We start from the raw sequence: 21,004 nt of genomic DNA, 5'->3' as shown, positions 1-21,004 counted from the left end.
CTGGTCTAGAAAGCAAGTTCCAGGTCATCCAGGGTCACACCATGTGACTCTGTCTCACCACTACCACCCAACCCCCAGAAAAACAAAAAAGAATGCCAATGAGACTTTGAGAGGGAGAAATCAATGTATCATTATACAATGAGATGAAAACCCTGGGTTTTGGAGAATGTACTGAATGGGACACAGAAGATGGAGAGGTGATGGTCCCAAGTGGTAGGAGCAACCCAAGCATTGATAGAAACTCAGTTGGATGACATACCAAGGTCTAAGAGAACTATCCATCAGAGAAACAGAGGTACAAAGATGAGTGTCAATAAGTTGAGACCACCTGCAAAGTTATAGATAAGAGCACTTCTCTGAGGACCAGGGTCAGAAAGGGGCATTTGAGACATTAATGACTTTACCATCTTTCCTTACAGACCACTCTGCTCCACTTTTGGGAAAAAACTTCTCACACCATGGCAGCCATCCATGAAAGCTTCAAAGGTTACCAACCGTATGAATTCACAACGTTAAAGGTATGAAAGCAAGAGAGACCACTAGCAAATTGATGAAAAGGAAATTTTGTTTGGATTACAAGGCAAACCCAAGGCAGTGTCACTATTCCCAGAGCCCTACAATCAGAGAGCACCTTTCATCATATATCATGATAATCCATACTTATCTGACATTGTTACAAGATTACTCAAGAACAAGTAACTAATTACTTTTTGTTTTGTTTAGTTTTGTTTTCTTTTCCCACTACCTGGAATGGAATTCAGGCTTTGTACATGCTAGACAGGTGCTCTACCACTGAGTTACATCCCTACTTTTTAATTATTAAATCTGAATATGCTCATCTGAGAAGATATATTTCTTTCCTCCCTTCTTTCTGAAAACTATCACTTTATTCTGAAGTTACCTCCAACATAGGATTGGAACTTTCCATAAGACCATAGTAATATTTTCTAATTGAAAGAGCAACATTAAACTCAAGGATCCTTGCCTCAAAGGGGATTTGTGCATACAGTGTCTGATTCTCAGTATTGAAACTGATTCGGAATTATCTTGACCTAATGGTTACTAGAAATGAATGCACATCAAGATAAGAAAGTGATTTTCATTCCAGAAGGATTTTGAGAATGATGGGAGAGAACAGTGGGCACTTTGTTGCTGGGTTGTATCTTCGAATATCAGACAAGAACTAGCAAAAGCAAACCTTGAAATTGCTCACTTCTAATTTGTAAGGGAATTTATAAGGGTCCACCTTGCTAACAAAACATTGAAAAAAACCTATCCTTTTTTTTTTTTTGCCTTAAAATGCACCTTTGATTTTAAATGTTTATAAGTCACCTACAGATCTACATAAGTACTAAGTTAGAGACCTTCAAAGACCTTGTGCGAAAGTGAAGGTCTCAGGAGGGACTCAGGAGTGTCCACTTGCCCTGAGCTGTGTCCAAGCTGACTCCAGGAAGGACACCTGGCCATGAAGTTGTTCCTCACATTCCCTGCCTTGCTCAGTTGTTGGTATTCACTGACATGCCTCGTGGTGAATGCACCCTAAATATGCACGGTTTCACTCTGTCAACTATACACACTTACCAAGAGAAGCTTTTTATTTCTTATACAACCTGTATGTCCATCATCCAGCCAAATGTCCTGTACACAGTCAGCAAGCAGCCTGTCACACTGGCAGTGTGACTGTTGGAAACAGCTGCATTTCTTCTTTGTGATTTACTGATGCTTTCAACAACCTAGGAAGTAGCCCTCCTGACCAAGGCAGATTAAATTTACAACCCAAGCTACCCACAGTTCTTAGCCTGGCCTGAGCAGACCGCAGACTACCCTTCCACAGGACACTTCTGGGCCATCATGATTGTTCTGTTGTTGTTGTTGTTGTTGTTGTTTCATCTTTCTTTTTATAGTATTAAGGATTGAACCTAGGACCTCGTGCGTGCTAGAAAAATACTCTACTGCTAACCTGTATCCCAAGCCCACATGTTTTAATTTGCGTCCAGTGCCAAAGGTTATCTGTCTTTTGAAACTTAAATTGGCCCAGAGACAAATGAAATGGCCCCTACCTCAAATATAATTTTAAAATGTTCATGTTTGAGTTCACTGCATATAAAGGACAGTGTGACCTCATGACGCTGAAGTCACGCCACAAGCATGGAAGAACACACGTGTGTGCCTGGCTTCCTGGGCTGAGGAAAATATGGCTCTGTGATTTTTGCCATGCTGTTCACGCTACAGAAAGGATCATACTGCTTATGTTAGAATATTTCTGAGCAGTAACTTAGTGAAAGTTTGACAGTCATGATTTAGGACATAATTACAAATATTTTGGGCAGACAGCTTTTATATCCCTTGACCCTCCCTTATAGTTTAAATAATAGTGCACAGCTTATTTATAACATAATCTTGTAGGATAAATACATCTGTTGAAATGTAATGGTGTTACAGTCAGATTAATAGTAAGTATCCAAAAACCCATCAAGTAAGCTGTTCCTTCATTAGCATTAGAGAATGATGTCCATCTAGGCTTTCAGTGGTGACAGAGCTGATAATTATGTGGACTCCCACTGGACATAATAGAATCCTGTTATACACAGGTCATTATTTTTTATAGATAGATGTACTTGTGTATCAAATTGTATGCCATAAAACGTGAAAAGGAAATACATTAATTCCCTATGTGCCCTGATCAAATATGATGACATTGTCTGAATATCCAGAACTCTTGTACCAATATCCTTTTAAAATACATGGTCTGTATTTACTTATGAAATTTTTGTTTCATCCAATAATTTTTTTTAAAACCTATAGTTTTAGAATGGCACTCTATATTGATAATGGATATTTTGAAATATAAATAAATGTTTTTTACAATTAATTTGTCCTCCAGGTTTACATAAGTGAATAGCCCCTTAAATGCCTTTTGGGACTCTGACTGGAAAGAAACATTGTCTTAGGAGAGGCTTGCCAAGCTCTGTTAATGAAAAGCGGGCCATTTGTTCTCTTTGCTTCGGGGTGTATTCTGCGGGCGTTGGTAATTGTGACATTGCAGCTGTATTTCCTGACTATTAGTTTTATGCTTGATGAAGGATGATAATTAATGTGTTAAACACTTGGTGTGTCCTGTTTGGGAGGAAGACTTTCTTACAGCAGAAATGTATGGATGCACCTCATGCTCCTGGAACTTCAAATAGACTTTTCCCTAAGAAACATAGAATAGTTCTTTTGTGAAATAAATGCATTATAAAAAATGAATCCCTACTGCATATATTCACAATATTCAAGTGATGATTTTGACCATTTAATGGAAATGCTTACTATTTTTGTCCAGGCCTGATGTGATTATGTTGATTCTACCTTGGGGAGGGGTTAGAATCATTTCAATCTAAGGATAAGTTTTTAGCGTTCAATGTTATGGAAAATTGAGCTTTGCAATCTCATCTTAGGAAAATGTAAATCTGGTCATTGTAATGCCTCCAGCTGAAACAGAAGCAGTCTGAGTCCAAGTGGCTACCAGGAAAAGGGGACCTTCCTCATGCTTCTGCTTTCAAACAACACTTATTGATTCATTAAGACGTTACTAACCATGCATATTGTACAGGAATTATCATTAATGAATTAATTTTACACTGATTCCAAATCCGGGAACGTCTTTCACATGGCAGGAATTATCATGTCCTGGGGACAGGCATAGAATGTTACTTGCTGGATCTGGAAAACGTTGTTCCTTTTCTCGGGGAGCAATTTGGACTCAGAGCTTTAAGCATTTTAAAGAAACTAAATGAAATTCTGTCTCATTAGGAGAGAAGTGCCCGTCTTAAGTTGCCAGCCCTTAGATGTGGTTGTTCACTTCATCCTTCCAGGATATCACTTATACATTTCTCCGTGCATCCCGGGCAGGCGACAGCCACAGAGGAGTCAAGTGGCTTTTCCCTGGATCATCTATGGCTCCGTTTGCATCAACTGCCATTCCTTCTCTAGCCAGCATTCTGACAGTGGGTGGAGTTGGGCATTTTTATAGGGATGTTAGGGTAAGGAGTAGGGCTTTTACAGCAGAAGGTGAGGACTGGGTCCCTTACAACAAAGGGTAAGGAGTGAGCCCTTCAGGTAGTGGACACACACTTCTGAAGGTTAGTTGAGGGCCGGCATGTCCTACCGAGTTTGTATTACGGGACTATTGGGGTTCCTGCTCATTTGTTTAAGACTGAATCTTAACCTGCACTGACTTTAAACTCATGATCCTCCTACTTCAGCCTCCCAAGTCCTGGATTATAGCGTGTGTGATTATACCACACTTGTTTCTTTTTTTAATTTTTACTTGAGACAGTGTTTCCTTATGTAGTCGAAGCTGGCCTGAAATGCATTCCCCTTTTGCTGCACACCTGAGTGCTGGGATGCATCTTTATTTATTTATTTATTTATTTATTTATTTATTTATTTATTTATTATTTACTTATTTATTTATTTGGTTGGTTTTGTTTTGTTTTGTTTTGTTTTTTCAAGACAGGGTTTCTCTGTGTAGCTTTGGAGCCTGTCCTGGAACTCACTCTGTAGCCCAGGCCGGCCTCGAACTCACAGAGATCCACCTGGCTCTGCCTCCCAAGTGCTGGGATTAAAGGCGTGCGCCACCACCGCCCGGCGCATCCTTATTTTTGAAGCCATCCAAGTGCTAGTGTTTAACAGCAATGGTCAGGAGCAAAGTATCACCCTGTGTGTGGCACACTTCATTTCCGTGGCTTTGAGGCGAGCACTGGATTTTTTCCACTTTGCTCTTCACATTTTCAGATAATATGATAAAGTACATAAAAGCACAGCCAGCCAAACCAACTCTGCCAACGCCCAGCTGTGCCAGTGGTGGTGGTGGTGGTGAAGACAGTAATGATGAGGTGGTAGGAGGGGCTGCTGCTGCTGATGATGATGATGCTGATAATGCTACTGCTGCTGCTGCTGATGATGATGATGATGATGATGATGCTGCTGCTGATAATGCTGCTGCTGCTGCTGCTGCTGATGATGATGATGATGATGATGCTGATGCTGATAATGATGCTGCTGCTGCTGCTGATGATGATGATGCTGAGGGCGGTGGTACAAGTGAGGTGGTACAAGAGGCTGGGAAAATGAAGACTGTTGCTGTCGGTGTGGACATTGGATTATAATGGTCGTGGCTGTGCTGCTGTTGAGACTTGTGGGCGTGGTGGTGGAGGACGAGGTGACAGTGGTATTGGTGGTGAGGGTGGTGGCAGCAGTGGCTGTAATGGCAGGTGAGATGGCGGGGGTGGAAGTCGCAGCAGAGGCCTTCAGCAACATCCGTGCTGATGCGGAGATGAAGCCAGCCGCCAAGAGCAGCTGGGAGGAGGGTTTGTTGGAGTTGCTAGGTCCAGCAGCCCAGTTTCAGTTCTTTTCTTACCGTTTTCATCCCAGACTGGTCACCACCAGTCTCTCGGGCATGGTTGTCAATGGCAGGTCTTACCAGACCTCAGCGAGGGCTGGCCTAGCCTGCTCCCTTCCTGCTTTCCACTGGACATCTGGCAGTTTCCATTCCCAAACCTGTCCTTCAACCCCACAGGCCTTGGTCTGCTCTCAAATAATTCCCACCAGGGATGGGAAAGCCAGAAAGGCAGGAGGGTGTGCCATCTCTTTGGCCAGGCTAGCTCTAACCAATACAAATTGGACTTGCAACTTGCTCTTGACCTGTGCCAAGATTTACCTCTAAGGAAACCTGAACTTAAAAACTTAACTCCAAACACGTTCAAAAATGCCGCTGGAACAGCTGTAGCCATCTTTTCCTTCTCTCTGGGGTGTGGGTCCCAGCACTGGGGCACGGAACACCATTCTGGAGACCAAAATACTCTTAGCTTTCAAAAGACAAAAACATCCTTTTCTGAATTTTGTTTTTCTCAAATTCATATGCCTAGCAGCCTTCTTCCACCCACCTCCACATTTCTCAGTTAATCATTTGAGCATTTACCAACAGGCCACATGGCTCTGTAGTTCCTTGCTTTGAAAATAATGCCATAATAGTTTTTATGAAAATTGGGTAAATATCTCTGCAATGCTATTTTAGTTAACAGTCCCAACAAGGCAATTACTCGTGGCGAGCATCCAGAATATCCTTTTATACTCAGAGTCATTACTTTACAGGGTTCCGAGCAATGCTTTTTCCTTTCTTTCTTTTTTCCTTCTTTCTTTTTTTTTCCCAAGCTGTTCCAGGCCAGATCATTGGAAAGAACAAATTTGGAGGCATATCCCAGTTATTGGGGAGGAGGGAATACATGAGCTGACCAGGGCCACCACTGAAATCTGAGCTGGGCAAGCCAGGCTTTGCCTGTCATTTGCTGTCTCTGCCTTCTGGTGATTGGCATTATTTCTCCCTGGCAGCTGGTCACTCAGGCTCTTCTCACAACAGGGCGGGGCTTCTCCTGCCCCCACCTTAATTCTTCCCTAACTTCTCTTCGCAGGAAAAAAAAAAGCATACCCCCAACTGTAAAGAGAGTTATTCTATACCAGACGGTTTGCTATGAACTAATGTCTAGGAGAGTTTTCATATAATATGTGTGAGTCTTAAATGTACCTAGGTTGAGGTTGCAATTAATAGCACTGTTAGTTCAGCATTACCTTATAGAAAATGCCTGTGTTTTAGTTAACCCTCAAATTACCTTCGGAACACGTTCAGTCTTATTCCCATGTTTCAAATGAAACCGGAGCTCAGAGACAGCTAGTAATGTGCCCAAGTCTCTGTGCATATGCTGTAGATCTGGAAACAGAAAAGTTCAGGCTTTTACCACCCTGCTATGAATTGCTTCCCACAGGCACTTCTGGCTGTGGAGCAGGTGAGCAGGAGAAAGCAGAAATGCTACCTTTAAGAAGTACAGCCGTAACTTCCAATTAAAAATAATACTTTGAAGTTTTCTCTTGTAGATGAAAACAATAATTTATGTTGCAGCCCCTCAAATGCCTGGGAATGTGTGGCTCCTCATTAAGAAAGTGGAATGGAGTCCCTTCCATATCCTCAACACTTCTCATTAAAGGGAAAGTTGAGTAAATGTCCTTGACTTGGTTCTTCGAGACCTTTTCTTAAATAGTGCAATTTTAAAGACAAATTCAAACATAGCTTCTGGTTGTCTTGTGGCTGAATGGCCTGAAGCCTAGTACTCCACCTCTCTGAGTCTCCACTTCCATGCCAGGAAACCAGCGAAGCTTGAGAGGCTCTCTGAAGTCTGAGAGTGTGAACTCGGAGTGTAGAACCTGCCACAGGATAGTCACTGAACCCACCAGGCTCCCTCAAGACCCTTCAGAGTCCTGACAAGAATGATTTGGAGTGCTTGGTGCTCTGCATTCTCTCAGTTTAGCCTTCTAATGCTCCCTAAAATTGTATACATGGAATTAGCTCCATGTTCTGGTGGGTAAACTGAGGCCTGAGAGTGGTGAGAAACGTGTTCATGTCAGAGCACTGCTTGATTTATTTCCAAAGCCACCTCTTTCCAGCACACTGTGACGCCTTCCCACTACCAATTTCCCATGTTACCTTCAAGTATAAGATCATACATCTTATGATGATGATCTCCCCTCTGATTTTACTTTGCTCTGTTGCACTACAATTCACTTCCCAATTATCTCTGGTACTAGATTAGTCGTATTCCTTATATGGTGTCATTTGTACATAGTGGGGGAGGTGTGGTGGGGAAGAGGGGCACATATGTTCTAAATGTCCATGAGTAGCATGGCTGGTACACATCATGTCCTCTGCTCTTTATTTCTCATGTGTTACTAATTATCTAAACACAAACATACACACACCCAACTGAATGCCGCATCTTTTGACCATGCAAAACTATTTTCAGTGCTTTTGTTTCCTTTTTGTGACAATTATTTGGCACCTTCCTATGTGTGCAGTATAATTAATGGAAAGTCGCATAAGAAAATAAAGTGTCTAATTAAGGACTGCAGGAAATGTTACTCCATTGTGTAAGCTGGGCTTCCATTTGGGTTATTAGAACTGGCTGCTGGCCTTTTGTCTCAGGAATTTGTTTTGTTGGGTAGTTTTGCTTTCTTTCAGATGAATGTTGCTGTTGCTTTTATTTTCCTAATACAGGAAGTAGTAATTCTCTTTATTATATTAAGCTGTTTCCTTTTTAAGACACATTTGCAAGCTGGGTCTGCACATTTCCTTTGTCACGCCGATCTTATATATTGTGCATGTGCTTCCTGAAGCTATTTGTGCATCGATGGAAACTATTAGCCTGTTGTGGTAGCCTGACCAGGGGAAGGTTACTTGGTCTGAAAACACCCTTTCATCCACAGAGAGCCTTCCAGTGAAGGGGACAACGCTGTGCACTGCTGACATGCAGTGATCTCCACAGACAGTTTGAGTGAAGAACTGAGCCGGTTGAGGTTTAGAAGCAGAATGCTTTGGAGTTTTCATTTCTGGCCACGGACTCAAATGTGGCTTCCATCGGCCAGCAGTTGGAAATAGTTCTGTCTGATGGCTGTCTCTTCACACACAGCCCCCAGACCTCTCCTGTTCATTTTGCCTGAGCACATGTTCATGTCATTCAGAAAATGCTGTCACTCCAGACTTCTGAAGAGGCTGTAGGGTCAAGTGGTTTTTGTTTTGTTTTGTTTTGTTTTGTTTTGTTTTGTTTTGTTTTGTTTTGTTTTGTTTTATCTAAATTGTGGACTTCATAGTAATCTGAAAAATTCATTTCCAACATCCCTAACCCCTAATTCCCCCAACTATTTACTCACTCCCTGTGGCCCCTGGTTCCTTCATCCTGCAGAATGATGTGCATGCGACAGTCACACAGGAAACTAATTTTCAGGTGGGATTGGGACGTGAGCCTTCAAACTTTCTTTTAGAGTCTTTTTATCTCAGCACATGCCATCTTTCTTAAGAAACAAGCTTTGTGTGGCATTCTGCTTTTTATCTTTTTGATTTCACTTTGTTTGATCTACAAGTCTTACTTTGGACTTGCCCGTTGACGATGTTCTAAAATTGGTTATGCTGGTGAGTGTACAACTCTGTGAATGTATTGTAAATCTTTGACTTACAACTTTAGAGATGTTTGAATTCTGTGGCATGTGAATTGAATCTCAGATAAGCTGATGCGTGTAAACATAATATTCTCCTTCATTCAAAATTCTCAAAGCAAATAAATAAGCTAATGTAATGTGCTTACTATTAATTTTCCTTGTGGTTTTATAGGCCTTTTCATAGTATTCCCCTGAACCTTTAAATTTCTTAGCTAAAGAGATCTAATTTTTAAATTTGGCATTATATACATTAACTTTTCAACCAACAAGTACATATTTAGCACTTCCCAAGCTGCAGAAACTAAATTATCATAGGGACAATAGTAATGTAGGAAGAGAGGAGCAATTGTCACAGGAATTATTAATAGTAAATTAAAGTAGCAATTGGAAGTGCGGCCATTCTGTTGGGAAAGCACAATAGGGTCTTAAGTGTGACTGGTGACAGGGAGCCAACCATTGAGGCCCTGCTAAGGGCCCAACGGGGGAAGGGCTAGAAAAGAAGCCATGAGTGGTTTACATTACAATGGGATTGTCGGGAGAGCTGCTCAAGTGTGGTCAGGAGGGGAGGTGGGCTGGAGACAGAAGGGATGATAACCATGGAACTGTCAAGGGCATCTTGGGGTTTTAGACAAGGGCTGTGGCAGCTAGATGCAGCCCACTGAAGCAGACATGTCCATGGGCTGCCCAATGTTGATTGACAAAAAAGAAACACAATGAGAAGATAATTGAGCGAACCAGGAGGCCTGGACAAGTGTCATAGGATCTGAAAGTGAGTCCTGGGAGCCATCAGAACGTTGGCTGAAAATGCTCCTGCCTTCACTCTGATCAGAGCTGAACCGTTCTATGGAGAATAAAGCTTCTGTTAGAGGGTGTGCGTGTGAGTGTGTGTGTGTGTGTGTGTGTGTGTGTGTGTGTGTGTGTGTGAGTGTTGCCCTGATTGGCAACTGCATTGAAAAAAGTAAGCCCTTGACATCTGATGAACTCCCGCTTTTGTTTACACATTTCTAACACACATGCACACCTACACATTTTCGCACTGCTTTTACTGGATGTTTTAGTGGTAAACCATCTAGAGCACGGTCCAGATCCATTGTGCCACTTGTTCTAATCCTGTCCTTTGTAGCATTCCCCCTCATCGTCCAGGCTGCAGCCAGGGACCGTGGATTGTATGTAGTTGTCATGCATTAGAGAAACAGCACAAAAGTTTGGGGAAACAAAGGAGGCAAAATGGCCACTGTGGACGAGCTGAGTAAAGGAATGTTCTCCCTGTGAGGCACTACTGGCCACATTATAGGGTCTCCAAAGACTTTTACTCTTGCCAATCACGTCACAGCCCCAGTGGCCTCTTCACACGGAGCAAGCTGCTCTTACCTTTGGGTCTTTGTGTTCAAGCTTCTCTTCTCACCGAGTTGTGCATGACTGGTTTCTTCTTCCCATTTCACTCTCAGCTGAGATTCCACCTCCAAGAGAGGACATCTCATCCACTGAAATAATGATCTGATGGTTGTCTGTCTCCCTGTTTAAATGATCTGCCTGGACACATCACTTGCTGGCAGTTTTTCTTTTCACTGGTATCCAAACTATCCCAAACAGCATCTTATACATGGTAGCCACTCAAAAACTAGTAGTTGGATGAATATACTAATTTAATGTCCAGAGGCAGGGAGTCATTAAAGATAATGGCAATGCTGCACAGACAGGCTTTATGCAATAAAATGCTTCAGAACTTAAATCAAGGGCCATAGACTCAATGAAGAGACCTTGGGTTGGCAAGGTATAGACACTGGCTGCCAAGCTCGACAGCGTGAGTTTGATTCCTGGGACCTGTGTGGTGGAAGGAGAGAACTGCTTCTGCAAGTGGTCCTCTGCCCTACACACATGCACCTTGGCACACCCCCAACCCCCACATATAAAATAAAAAGTGTTTAAAAGAGGTTTAGAAACCTTGATCGCACATTGGAATACTGGCGAGTGAATGCACACTCATCTACTTTAATTTAACATTAAATGTTCACGGCATGAAAAATAGTCTACATTTTCAAGTCTAATCTATTTTTATACACAAATTATGTTGGTGAAGAAGGTACATAATATCTATAAAAAGGCATTCCATGATCAGACTGTAAATGCCACTTGGCATGAGAAGGATGTTTTCAAATCTGGAGTGCCCAGTGAAACTGTGTGGACAGTAGTAGTAATTGATTTCGGCTTTGAAAGGATTCAGGATTTCTGAGGGTGAACAAGTAGGAAGAACAAAGATAGGGTGGGAACAATGAGCACACGGATCTCTGAGGAGGTGGTTCTAACTGAATAGCAAGTGCAGGATTTGCAGAAGCAACAGGAACGAGTGAAGGTAGCATCGAGTTTTAAGATTTCTTAAAATCAAGCAGAGAGAGGTTTTAGATTAGGCATGGAGAAAAATAAGGAACTATTATAAATTCTTAAGAACAAGGGTAGTATGATGACATGGGTATTTTAGGAAAATTACTCAGTGTGGGGAGTGAAACTAGCCTGACAGTTGGGGGTGTAACTCCAGTATCCATCTGGTGTCCGGGGCAGACTCCAAAGTCAGCCTCAGCTATGCTGTGCCTGGACACAGCCTTAGAGCGCCTTCACCCAGGCCTCCAGTCAGCCATCACTAATCGATCTGCATTGGCCCCGAAGCCTGCCTGCCCCCCTCTGTGTGCCAGAGTGGAGAATGGAACACAGGAAGGATGGCAGAAAGGCGGGGAGGCCAGGGGATGAGAACCTGGACTTCAGTAGTTCTGAGAATGTAAAGATAACTATCTTGAGATATTCCTTTTGTGTTGGTAGGTTTGTGTTTTAATCAGGACCCAAAATAGAAGTCATTTTGTGTCCGTCATTATTCACTGTTAAGGAAATGTTTGCTTTCGCTTTCTGGGTCTCGGCTACTGGTGTGCAGTTTGTAGGAACTTGCTTCTTGAAAACAAAAACAAAAACTTCCTTTAAATATTTAATAAACCTTTAAAACAGTAACTTTAGCAGATGATGTGCCAACCAAAACAAAAAAGAAAAAAAAAAAGGCTACTGCCTGTTTTTAATCTACAAAGACTTGGGGAGACACCTGCTCTGTCCTTCCGTGGGAGTTAGCTGTCTGAATATTTAAGATGCTATTTTGGTTTTTTCTTTAAAAAAATAGATTTTTGTTATCTGCTATTTTTAAAGATGTTTTTTAAATTGCAAAATAGCAAACAAAATTAAAAATAAAATGCAGTTGTCTCAGCTCGGGTGGCTGAGGAAAGCCTCTGCTATGTCAGAGTGTGGGCTTCAGGCACAACAGAGCGTTTATCTTAGCTGCACGCTGAGGTTGGAAAGGAAAGTTCACAATGACCAAAGGGTCTTTTCTGAGTAACTTATCCCTAAGGTGAAAACATAAATGCGGCGGCAAGTCAACCCTCCCTTGTAGGCTGTAGTCATTGAATCTGACTGAGCACATTGTTGCTTTACCATGGAAAACTTCACCTGTGTCCACTCGAGCAGGACAACCTCTGCAAACCTCTGGCCCCGGGTGTGGTGATGGGCACTGATGGCAGGTGACTGTTATTACTGATGACTTTTCTGTAACATTCTTTTCTTTTCCTTTTTTTTCCCTTTTTCTTTCTTTCTACCTGTGACTTGTGATCAAGAGCTTACAAGACCCCATGAAGAAGCTAGTTGAGAAAGAAGGGAAGAAGAGCACACGGAGGGAAAGCCTGGAGGCTGTGGCCCAGGAGCCGAGGCAGTAAGTCCTGCATCTTTTCATCTTGACATACAGGTGAGGGTAGCACAGTCCTCATAGCCAAGCCTAGGTGAGGCCACCGACACACAGGGGTCACCATGTCCTCACCATCCTTCTGCCTTGTGAGGAGTTTACAGTCTGGGAAAGACAGGTGTCCCCACACTGCCAGCCCCATGTCCTCTCTGCCTTCTGGTTCTGACCCTGTCTGTCGAATCAACACTCACAAGATATCCTAGACAGGAATCCCCCCACCTTTTCTCTGTAGAAGGCTATGGCTTATGAAATTGCTTAGCCATGCATGTAGTCTAAAAATGTGTGGGGTTGTGGCCTTTTCCCCTCACTGCTCGGGCTTTCTGCTCTCGTCTCTGAAGCAGAGATTAGCCCAGAGTGCAGGAAGTGGCTCCGCTGTCTCCGTTTCTCACCTGCCATCATTTAGAAACACGAAAGTGCGTTTGCAGTGCAAATGGTACATGATTCTTGACCTGACCCAGGGAGAAGGAACTTTGAATGTGTGGCATTGTCTGCAGAGATGGACAGCCTGTGGAAGGCAGTTGCTCTGGACTGGCTAACCCAGGAAAGTGCAAGAACCACCATTGCCTCATTCTATTCCTGTCTCCACACCTCCAAAATTTAGATGACAGCTTTAAGGTTAGACAGGCTGACGATTTTACTATAGTTGTAAGAAAGTTTGGGATATGTGTTTAGTCCCATAGAAGAAATATTTGCTCCCAACATTAACCCCTTTTTAATTTGAAGGGAAACCCAGGGAAATTTCTCTGGTGCAGAACACAGACAAGTTTTCATAGCTGAACAGACTGTAGGTTGTGATGTGGATCTGCACAATTGCCTCCTGGCAAGGGGCATCTAGTGACTGCCTGCCGCATGCTGCCTGCTGCCACGGTGTAGACTCTCTCTGTGGAACCCCTTCTCACACTGATCCTCCATGTATTCAGTTTACCCGTGTCCACATTGTGTAGAGGATGGACTGTGGCTCGGGGAGGTACCACAGTGAACCCCATTAGAGGCCACACCAGAGCAAGTTCCACATAACCTTCCTTTTATCATATAAGTGAGTGCAACCCAAATAAACCTTTAGTCTTTACCCAGGAGAGAACTACACGGGACTTTCTTGATGTGTTCACTAATTCAGGTTTCTCAAGTGTCTTAGTACTTCTTCTCTGAGAGCTCCAAAAGCATACCAATTGCTATTTTAAATGACAGTGAAAGATTGGAAGGAATTTTGTTCAGAAATAGCAGATAAAAGCCAGGAAGCACCAAAGGAGTGTGAGGGTGGGGAAGGGTCTGTCTGTAAAGTCATGGGAAGAGCTTCCTCTGATGGGCAAGTGTGCCTCTGGGTTTGGGAGTGACCCTGCCCTCAACCTTCTCTGTAGTTTAGCATCTCCTTTAACACCAGGAATCGGGATTAACCATTGCCTAGCCATCTCTTTCTATAGCTGTGCGTGGTGATAACTATGTGAGCGCATTGCAATTATCCCTAACTGCCCAGCAAGATGTTTACAGAGTATGTGCCTTATGGTGAAGCCATACTCATGGATGAAGATGCTGTAGGATGTTACAAAAAGTGAGCAGTGCTATTTCTTCCTCAGAAAATAGATGCCGTACAAATGGCCCCTCTCTCTGTGTGTCTCCTCTCTTCCTCTGCCCCTGTCATGTGTGGGGGTGGGGTGTGTTGTCAGTGAAGGAATGGAAATTGCACTAAAAGAATGTAGCTCTACCATAAACATAAACTTGCAGAACTGTGTAACCCAGCTTTTTTTTTTTATTTTAAGATTAATTTCTTTGGAGGATGAGAACCAGCACAAAGAATCGTCTACTTGTAAGAGTAAGTTTTCATTTCCATTTAAATTGCTTCGGGAACCCTGAATTAATGCACAACAGACAACTTGTTTCTCTTTTTGGTAAATTACCTCCTGGCTGCTTTCTTTTCCATCTTAAGAAAAGACTATATTAATTTGCTTCCTGTAGTCTCAGATATTAATGCTGTCAGCCCTTTAGCAGTACCAAGAGATGTCGTGTAGTTTGAACCAGAAACTGCCATCTTGCGTGACTTCAGCACCCTCCACGTGGTGGGACCTGGCAGGCAGGAGACAGGATTTCTGAACTGCTCTGAGTCAGCCCTAGCTCCACATCTTAGTGCAACCTTAGTATCACATGCAGGGTGTGGTCAGTGAGGACTGGTGGGTGGGCGTTCCTCATTGCTGGAGACAGGGGAGCTCAGACTTTGCCCTCCCAAGTGAATGCTCAGGTCACATTAAGGAGTGGCGCCAGCTTCCTTAAGGTAAACTGAAGCCTACCTTGGAGAAGGCTCTGCACATTGAGAGGTGGCACTCTGATGTGACATTCTGCTGTCTCTGGCTCCTGCGAGGCTGCCAGATTTTCTCTTGGCTCCTTACCATAAAGGTACAGAGTATGGTAAACTATGGTAAAACCAATATGTAACAATGCTGAACCCTTCACCAGGAGTTAAAATCTTCACAGATGGAAAGGCGATTTACATTATACAGGTAACTAAAGATGTTATGTCAATAACAAAAGTCACCCAACCTTCTGTTCAGACAGGCCCTCCTGGGGACACACTCCCATCTTCCCTGCCTGGAGAGAGGCTAGGGAAGCCTGCCCAGGAAAGGAGACCTGTGAAGCAAGTCCCAGAGCTTTCCTTCGGCTCCATTCTCCTTCATCCTGGCTCCTCCTACTTTTCCAACCACTCACCGCACCTACACACCTGACCCCACCCCACCCCCCTCCGCCTTTCCTCCCTCCTTTTCTGTTTTCAATCTGCCTTCAGTAGAAAATAGGAAATAAGAAACAAACAAACAAAAACAGGTAGGTGTGGTGGTACATGCCTCCAACCCATCCGTGCTTGGGAGGCGGAGACAAGGGCATTGGAAAGAAACTGAAGGTCATCTTCAGATGTTTTTACCTCAGAGGTGTTTTCTAGCTCCACCTCAGTGCCCCACACAGCACGAAGCTCCACCAGAAAACGTTACACACTGTGCACAGCCAGACCTTTCTGGAATGAGGCTCCCAGTCAACAGGGGAAGCAGATAGTAGCAACTGCTCCCATCTCCAACTGTAGTGATGCTGGTCAGAGCTACTTAGGCGAAGGCCAGCCTTCTGGGTGTGGGTTATAGAGGCCTCACGTAATGGAGGGAATCAGGGGACAAACTAAAGCCATTTGCTATTGTAAGACTAGTCAAAGGAAAAGAAACAGCCTGAGCAAAGGAATGAGCCAGGAAGAACCAGGCAACATCAGAAAAGCGGCATTCTAGAGTCTGAGGAGAAGTAAGCAGTGGAGAGGATCGGCCTGATTTTGTGGCTCTGGAAGAGAGCTATCTGTGTTGATCCAGGCCTCCAGCCTCAGTGCCCCTCTGTGAACCTATGGCATGAACCATCAATGTTGTATGGGAATCAAAGTCATAGAGTAGAAGATATCTAGTGCTTCAGAAAAATGTAAACTCCACTTTATTATATTCATATAAAAGTTTCAAATCTATATAACTTATGTAGATTTGTACAGTACGTGACTATGAGAAGAAAATGCAGCTTTTCTCTTTCCTTATATAGTTTAATTGGGTGTGATATTTGCATAATATTTGGAGATTGTGAATCCATTATGATGAAGTGGCACTGTCCTTTATTCGGGGACCTAGAGAAGGTCTGATGAACATAGGAGCAAACTGAGTTTGAGGCTCTCCTATCACGTGTGTACGCATGCGTGTATAACCACACTTTATTGCTTATTGTAAGCCACAGTTAGTTCACACCACGACTGAGTTCAAGGCACAGAGGTTTCCCATGTACCTTTGTCCCCACATACGGTACTTTTCACTATCAACGTCCTATACCAGCGTGGTGTTTGTATAACCAACAAGCCTAAATAGTAACACCCTTATCACCCAAAGTCCACAGTTGATATAGTGCTCACTTTTAGTGTTCTATTATAAATCTGAAATGGTTCATTTTTCCCATTAAAGTATCATATAAAATATTACCTGCTTCCATGCTTTCTGTCTCTCGCTCTCACCTCCTCACCCACCAAACATGCCCTTAGCATCCACTGGCCTTTTTACTGTCTCTGCAGGTTTCCTCAGAATTAGAGAATACAAGGGTTTCAGTCTTTCAAAAAAAGAAAAAAATGGTTCTTTATTGAGAATTCAATATTCCTTTTTTCATTTTAGCCAAGCCCATATGGTTAAAATTTGTTAATGATACCCAGTAATAGTCAATTACTTAAGTCATTCATTTTTCCATGGGTGGAAAAAAGAACAGTATAATAGAGTATTGTATGGGTTATCTGTCAAACAAAACAGAGATTCTTTGGGAATGTGGACATTAGATTTAATTAAATAAATTAATTACATAAAATTAAAATTCCGAATTTAAATTCATTGAGAGCCAACCGCTGAAGTAAAAGGTAAACTGAGGACCACTGCTTTACATGAGAGAGTTTAGATGGTTCTCTCTTTCCAGCCATGTACATTTCCCTCACACATGGTATATAAACATGTACCACTGTGGGCTGCTCATAACCAACTGCATATGTTGTATTTCAGCTGAAGATGGAAAAGGTATTTTGTCATCTGTAGACAAAAGCTCTGCACATGATGCATGCTCAGGTAATCTAAAGACAGACTTCCCAGTTTTAGTCATTTACTCAAACTCCTTATGAAATGGAATTAACTGATAATTCATCTTCTTTTGCTTCTCATAAGGACCAATAGATGAACTACTAGATGTGAAACCTGAAGAAGGTAAGTTTATAATTTGATTAGATTTTTAAGTTCTCTTTTTGTCAGTGCAAGAAAACTCAATAGTTATCATATATATATATATTCACATATATATATATATATATATATATATATATATATATATATATATTTCCTTTTTTGGTTTTTGGAGACAGGGTTTCTTTGTGTCACTTTGGTGCCTGTCCTGGATCTCGCTCTGTAGACCAGGGTGGCCTTGAACTCACAGAGATCTGCCTGACACTGCTTCTTGAGTGCTAGGATTAAAGGTGTGGGCCACCACTGCCCGGCCTCTTCTGATTTTTTTTTTGAATAGTTATCTTTTTAATAGCTTACAGTCATAAACAAAAAAATTTTAGATGACAGCCATTATAGATTACCTTACATATGCTCAAGCAATATGTAATATGTATGTTATTATTATTTAATTAGACGATGTTTTTAAAGCTGATTATGATGAAGGTACTATGCTGTAACAGAAAAACTAACTTTCTAAACGAGACATGTGGATTTTGAATTTTGATCCTCCCATCAGTGACCTTAAGTAATTTGCTTGATATTCAAACTCTGTAAGCCTCAATTGTTCTTGCCTGTAAAATGGAACCAAATACAGTAACCTAACCAGGTAACTGTCAGGAATGGAACTCATGTATGAAAAGGCTATTTTGTGGTTTCTGATGCAGGGATACTCTTGGAATAATGGCTTGTTGAGAAAGGGGGGGTTAGAAGTGTTCTCTAGATGGTATACAATGCTGTATGTTGGTTGAACCTTAGTAAACCAAGTCCACCAGACTTAGAAATCTTATGCTGACTACTAAACAGCCACCTGAAAGAGAATTCAGGAGTCTGTATTTAGATGATACTTATGGTACTGAGTGATCTAAGGAAACTGAGTAGTTTCCATGTAATCCTAGCCTTTGCTTTTCATCCAAACAAAAGTTTCCTTTTAATGATTTACCAAGAGTCGAAAATGACCCCAAGACTCTGAGCCAAACATCAGAGTATCCCTTGACCTGGAGATTGGCATTCTGCCCTGATCATAGAGGTTTCTTACAGCATACAACTGACCCAAACCATCCAGTGGACCTCAGTTAACCAGGGTATGATTCATCTCAGTCTGAGTTTGACCTGTTAGACTGTGAGTTATTGTGAGAGATGCCTGAGAGAAACAGTTTAAAGGAAGAAAGGTTTATCTTGGCTCACGGTTCCAGCCTATGCTCTGATGGCTTTTTAACTCTGTGGTAAGGCAGAAACATAATGGAGGAAGGGCATGGTGGAAAAAAGCCGCACACCTCATAGAGGTCAAAAGCATAGTAACAGGAAGGAACCGCACCAAGACACGCCCCAGCCAGCCACTTCCTCCAGCTCCGTATTTCCAAGGTTCCACCACCTCCCAATTGTCTACTTCAAATTTGAGTCTATCCATGGGTCAACTTGATTAGGGCAAAGTCTATGTGGTCTAGTTTTCTCTGAATCACAGACACTCCTAAAGGTGTGCTTAATAGTTTCCTAAGGGGCTCTCAATCCCTTCAAGTTAAAACTCAAGATTAACCATCAAGGTGTGGGCTGAATCCATAGAGTACTAGAGAAAAAAATCTCTCAGAGACACAAAGTCACCACAACTTTGCCATGAACTTCCCAGGGCTTGGGAATATAGACCCAAAGGTGGAAGTCTTTGCCTCATTAATGTCTTACTGAAGGCGTCATACTATGCAATATTTCATCAAAATGATGTGAGATTAGTAAACCAGAAACCATAGCAAATGAATGAGTGAACAGTGAGTATGGATTGCCATACACAGCTCCCATTTTTGGAAAGACCTTTCCCCTCTGGTTTAAGAATAAAGCATTTTAATGGAATGAAAAATATCCTTTATAAATTATTTTGGAGTACTGAAATATTTTAATCTTACCAAAATGGCATGAGAATAATACAACAAGCCCTAAGTATTTACCACCCAGTTTCAACAACAACATTTAATAAACATATTCATAATCATACGCGTACTCCATCGTATCTTATTTTGATGGATTGGTATTCCTCCCAAACACAGCATCTTGTTTATATGGCTTTTTCTTTGTTTATAACTCTATTTAATTTTATTATTTTAGTAGACTTGATTTTTGAATCGGTAGTATATTCACATTAGTACATGAGATAATAGAATATTGTATTTTAAAAACTCACTCCCATTTCTGTACCTGGCCCACACTCCATCTTGACAACAAAGTGCCCCCCCAGGCCTCCTATTCTTCTAAAGCTTTTGTACTGAGACATAGAAAATAGGAGTCCATATGCTTTCTTCCTTCTCCCTTTATAAGGGGTAAAAGAAGATGTGGAGCTTTATACAAAGATTTTTTTAAAAACTGATAGACTGCTACAACCTTAGCCCCAAAGTCAGCATTTCCTCATAGAATTAGAGCAGAAAGCTGCTGCTTGCAATAACGTGTTAGCTTTCATAGGCTTCCTCATATGCCAGGACCCATTGGATGAAGATTGACATCTATTTATTGAAAGCAAGTTTCATGCCCCATTGCTTTTAGTTCTAAAGATGAAGCTGGATGTGCTCTTCCCTAATACAAATACCAGTTCTCAGGCAGAAAGATGGAGGCACCGGTCTTCCCCAGTCAAATGCAATGTCACATAAGCCACCCAGTCCCTTCATCACTGCTGTCCCACAGAGTCCTCCAGTGGGCCTGAGGGATGCTCTCCACTGGCTGCCTCTTCTGTGTTGTCTTCCCTCTGGGTGGTATCGGCTCTGAAACCACAACCACAAGTATAAAGATGTTCTCAATGCACCGAGGGCTTTTGGTGACCAAAGGAAAGAAAGGATGCCTGCTGTTCTGTTCACTTCAAAATGCATGTCCTTTAGAACTACCTCCAGGCCCAAGTTCTGATCTACAATGCTGATTATAGTATGCAACACGTTAGATGTGAAGAAATAAAAAGCACTTAATCCGAGGACGGCTAATTTTATAAGACTCGGGAGCTCTAGCTCTAGCTCAGCTTTCTCCTACTAAATGATAAAGTAATAGAAAATCAATTCTTGATCCCCCCAGCATAAAAATATTTTAGTAAAAAATTAGTGACATTCTGACATTTTTGAAAGTGGATCTGAAGTCACCATATACCACACACGACATGTGGCCTTCATTCATGAATTATAGCATGTAGAAATCTTGTGTTCCTCAAGGTGGACTCCCCCCCCCCAATAACATACTGCTGAACAAAAAAGATGCAGAATAAAGCAGATGAAAATTTGATAAGGTAAACTTCCCTAAATCTTATCACTAAGCCTTTACCTAAAGCACAAGGTCTAGGCCAATCAAAAAACAAAACGAAACTGTTGTCCTTATTACAAAAACATGTTTGTCGTCTTCCTCTGTCACAGCTGTGTTTCTATATCTGGCCAGGTATAGTGATGACAGTCCGTTCAGCAGCTAGGGAGGTCTAGGTGAGAACCTTTAG

General features: G+C 42.1%; 1 protein-coding gene across 9 annotated transcripts in view; it reads left to right on the top strand.

Moving 5' to 3' along the window:
• The window catches only part of Ica1 (islet cell autoantigen 1), a 149,396-nt gene that overhangs the window by 108,774 nt on the left and 19,618 nt on the right, over positions 1-21,004 (top strand). For 8 of the 9 annotated variants that reach the window (XM_059257377.1, XM_059257373.1, XM_059257376.1 and 5 more), the window contains exons 8-12: positions 420-518; positions 12,675-12,769; positions 14,557-14,609; positions 17,341-17,403; positions 17,500-17,538. In XM_059257377.1, the coding sequence (XP_059113360.1) occupies positions 420-518; positions 12,675-12,769; positions 14,557-14,609; positions 17,341-17,403; positions 17,500-17,538 (349 nt within the window). Of the gene's footprint in view, positions 1-419; positions 519-12,674; positions 12,770-14,556; positions 14,610-17,340; positions 17,404-17,499; positions 17,539-20,079; positions 20,498-21,004 lie in introns of those variants that run through there. The other variant, XM_059257378.1, reaches the window with a different exon arrangement.

Source organism: Peromyscus eremicus, chromosome 3 (genome assembly GCF_949786415.1).
Source record: "Peromyscus eremicus chromosome 3, PerEre_H2_v1, whole genome shotgun sequence".
Classification (NCBI taxonomy): domain Eukaryota; kingdom Metazoa; phylum Chordata; class Mammalia; order Rodentia; family Cricetidae; genus Peromyscus; species Peromyscus eremicus.
The sequence above is the reverse complement of the archived record's forward strand: the minus strand, read 5'-3'. Positions and strand labels throughout refer to the sequence as shown.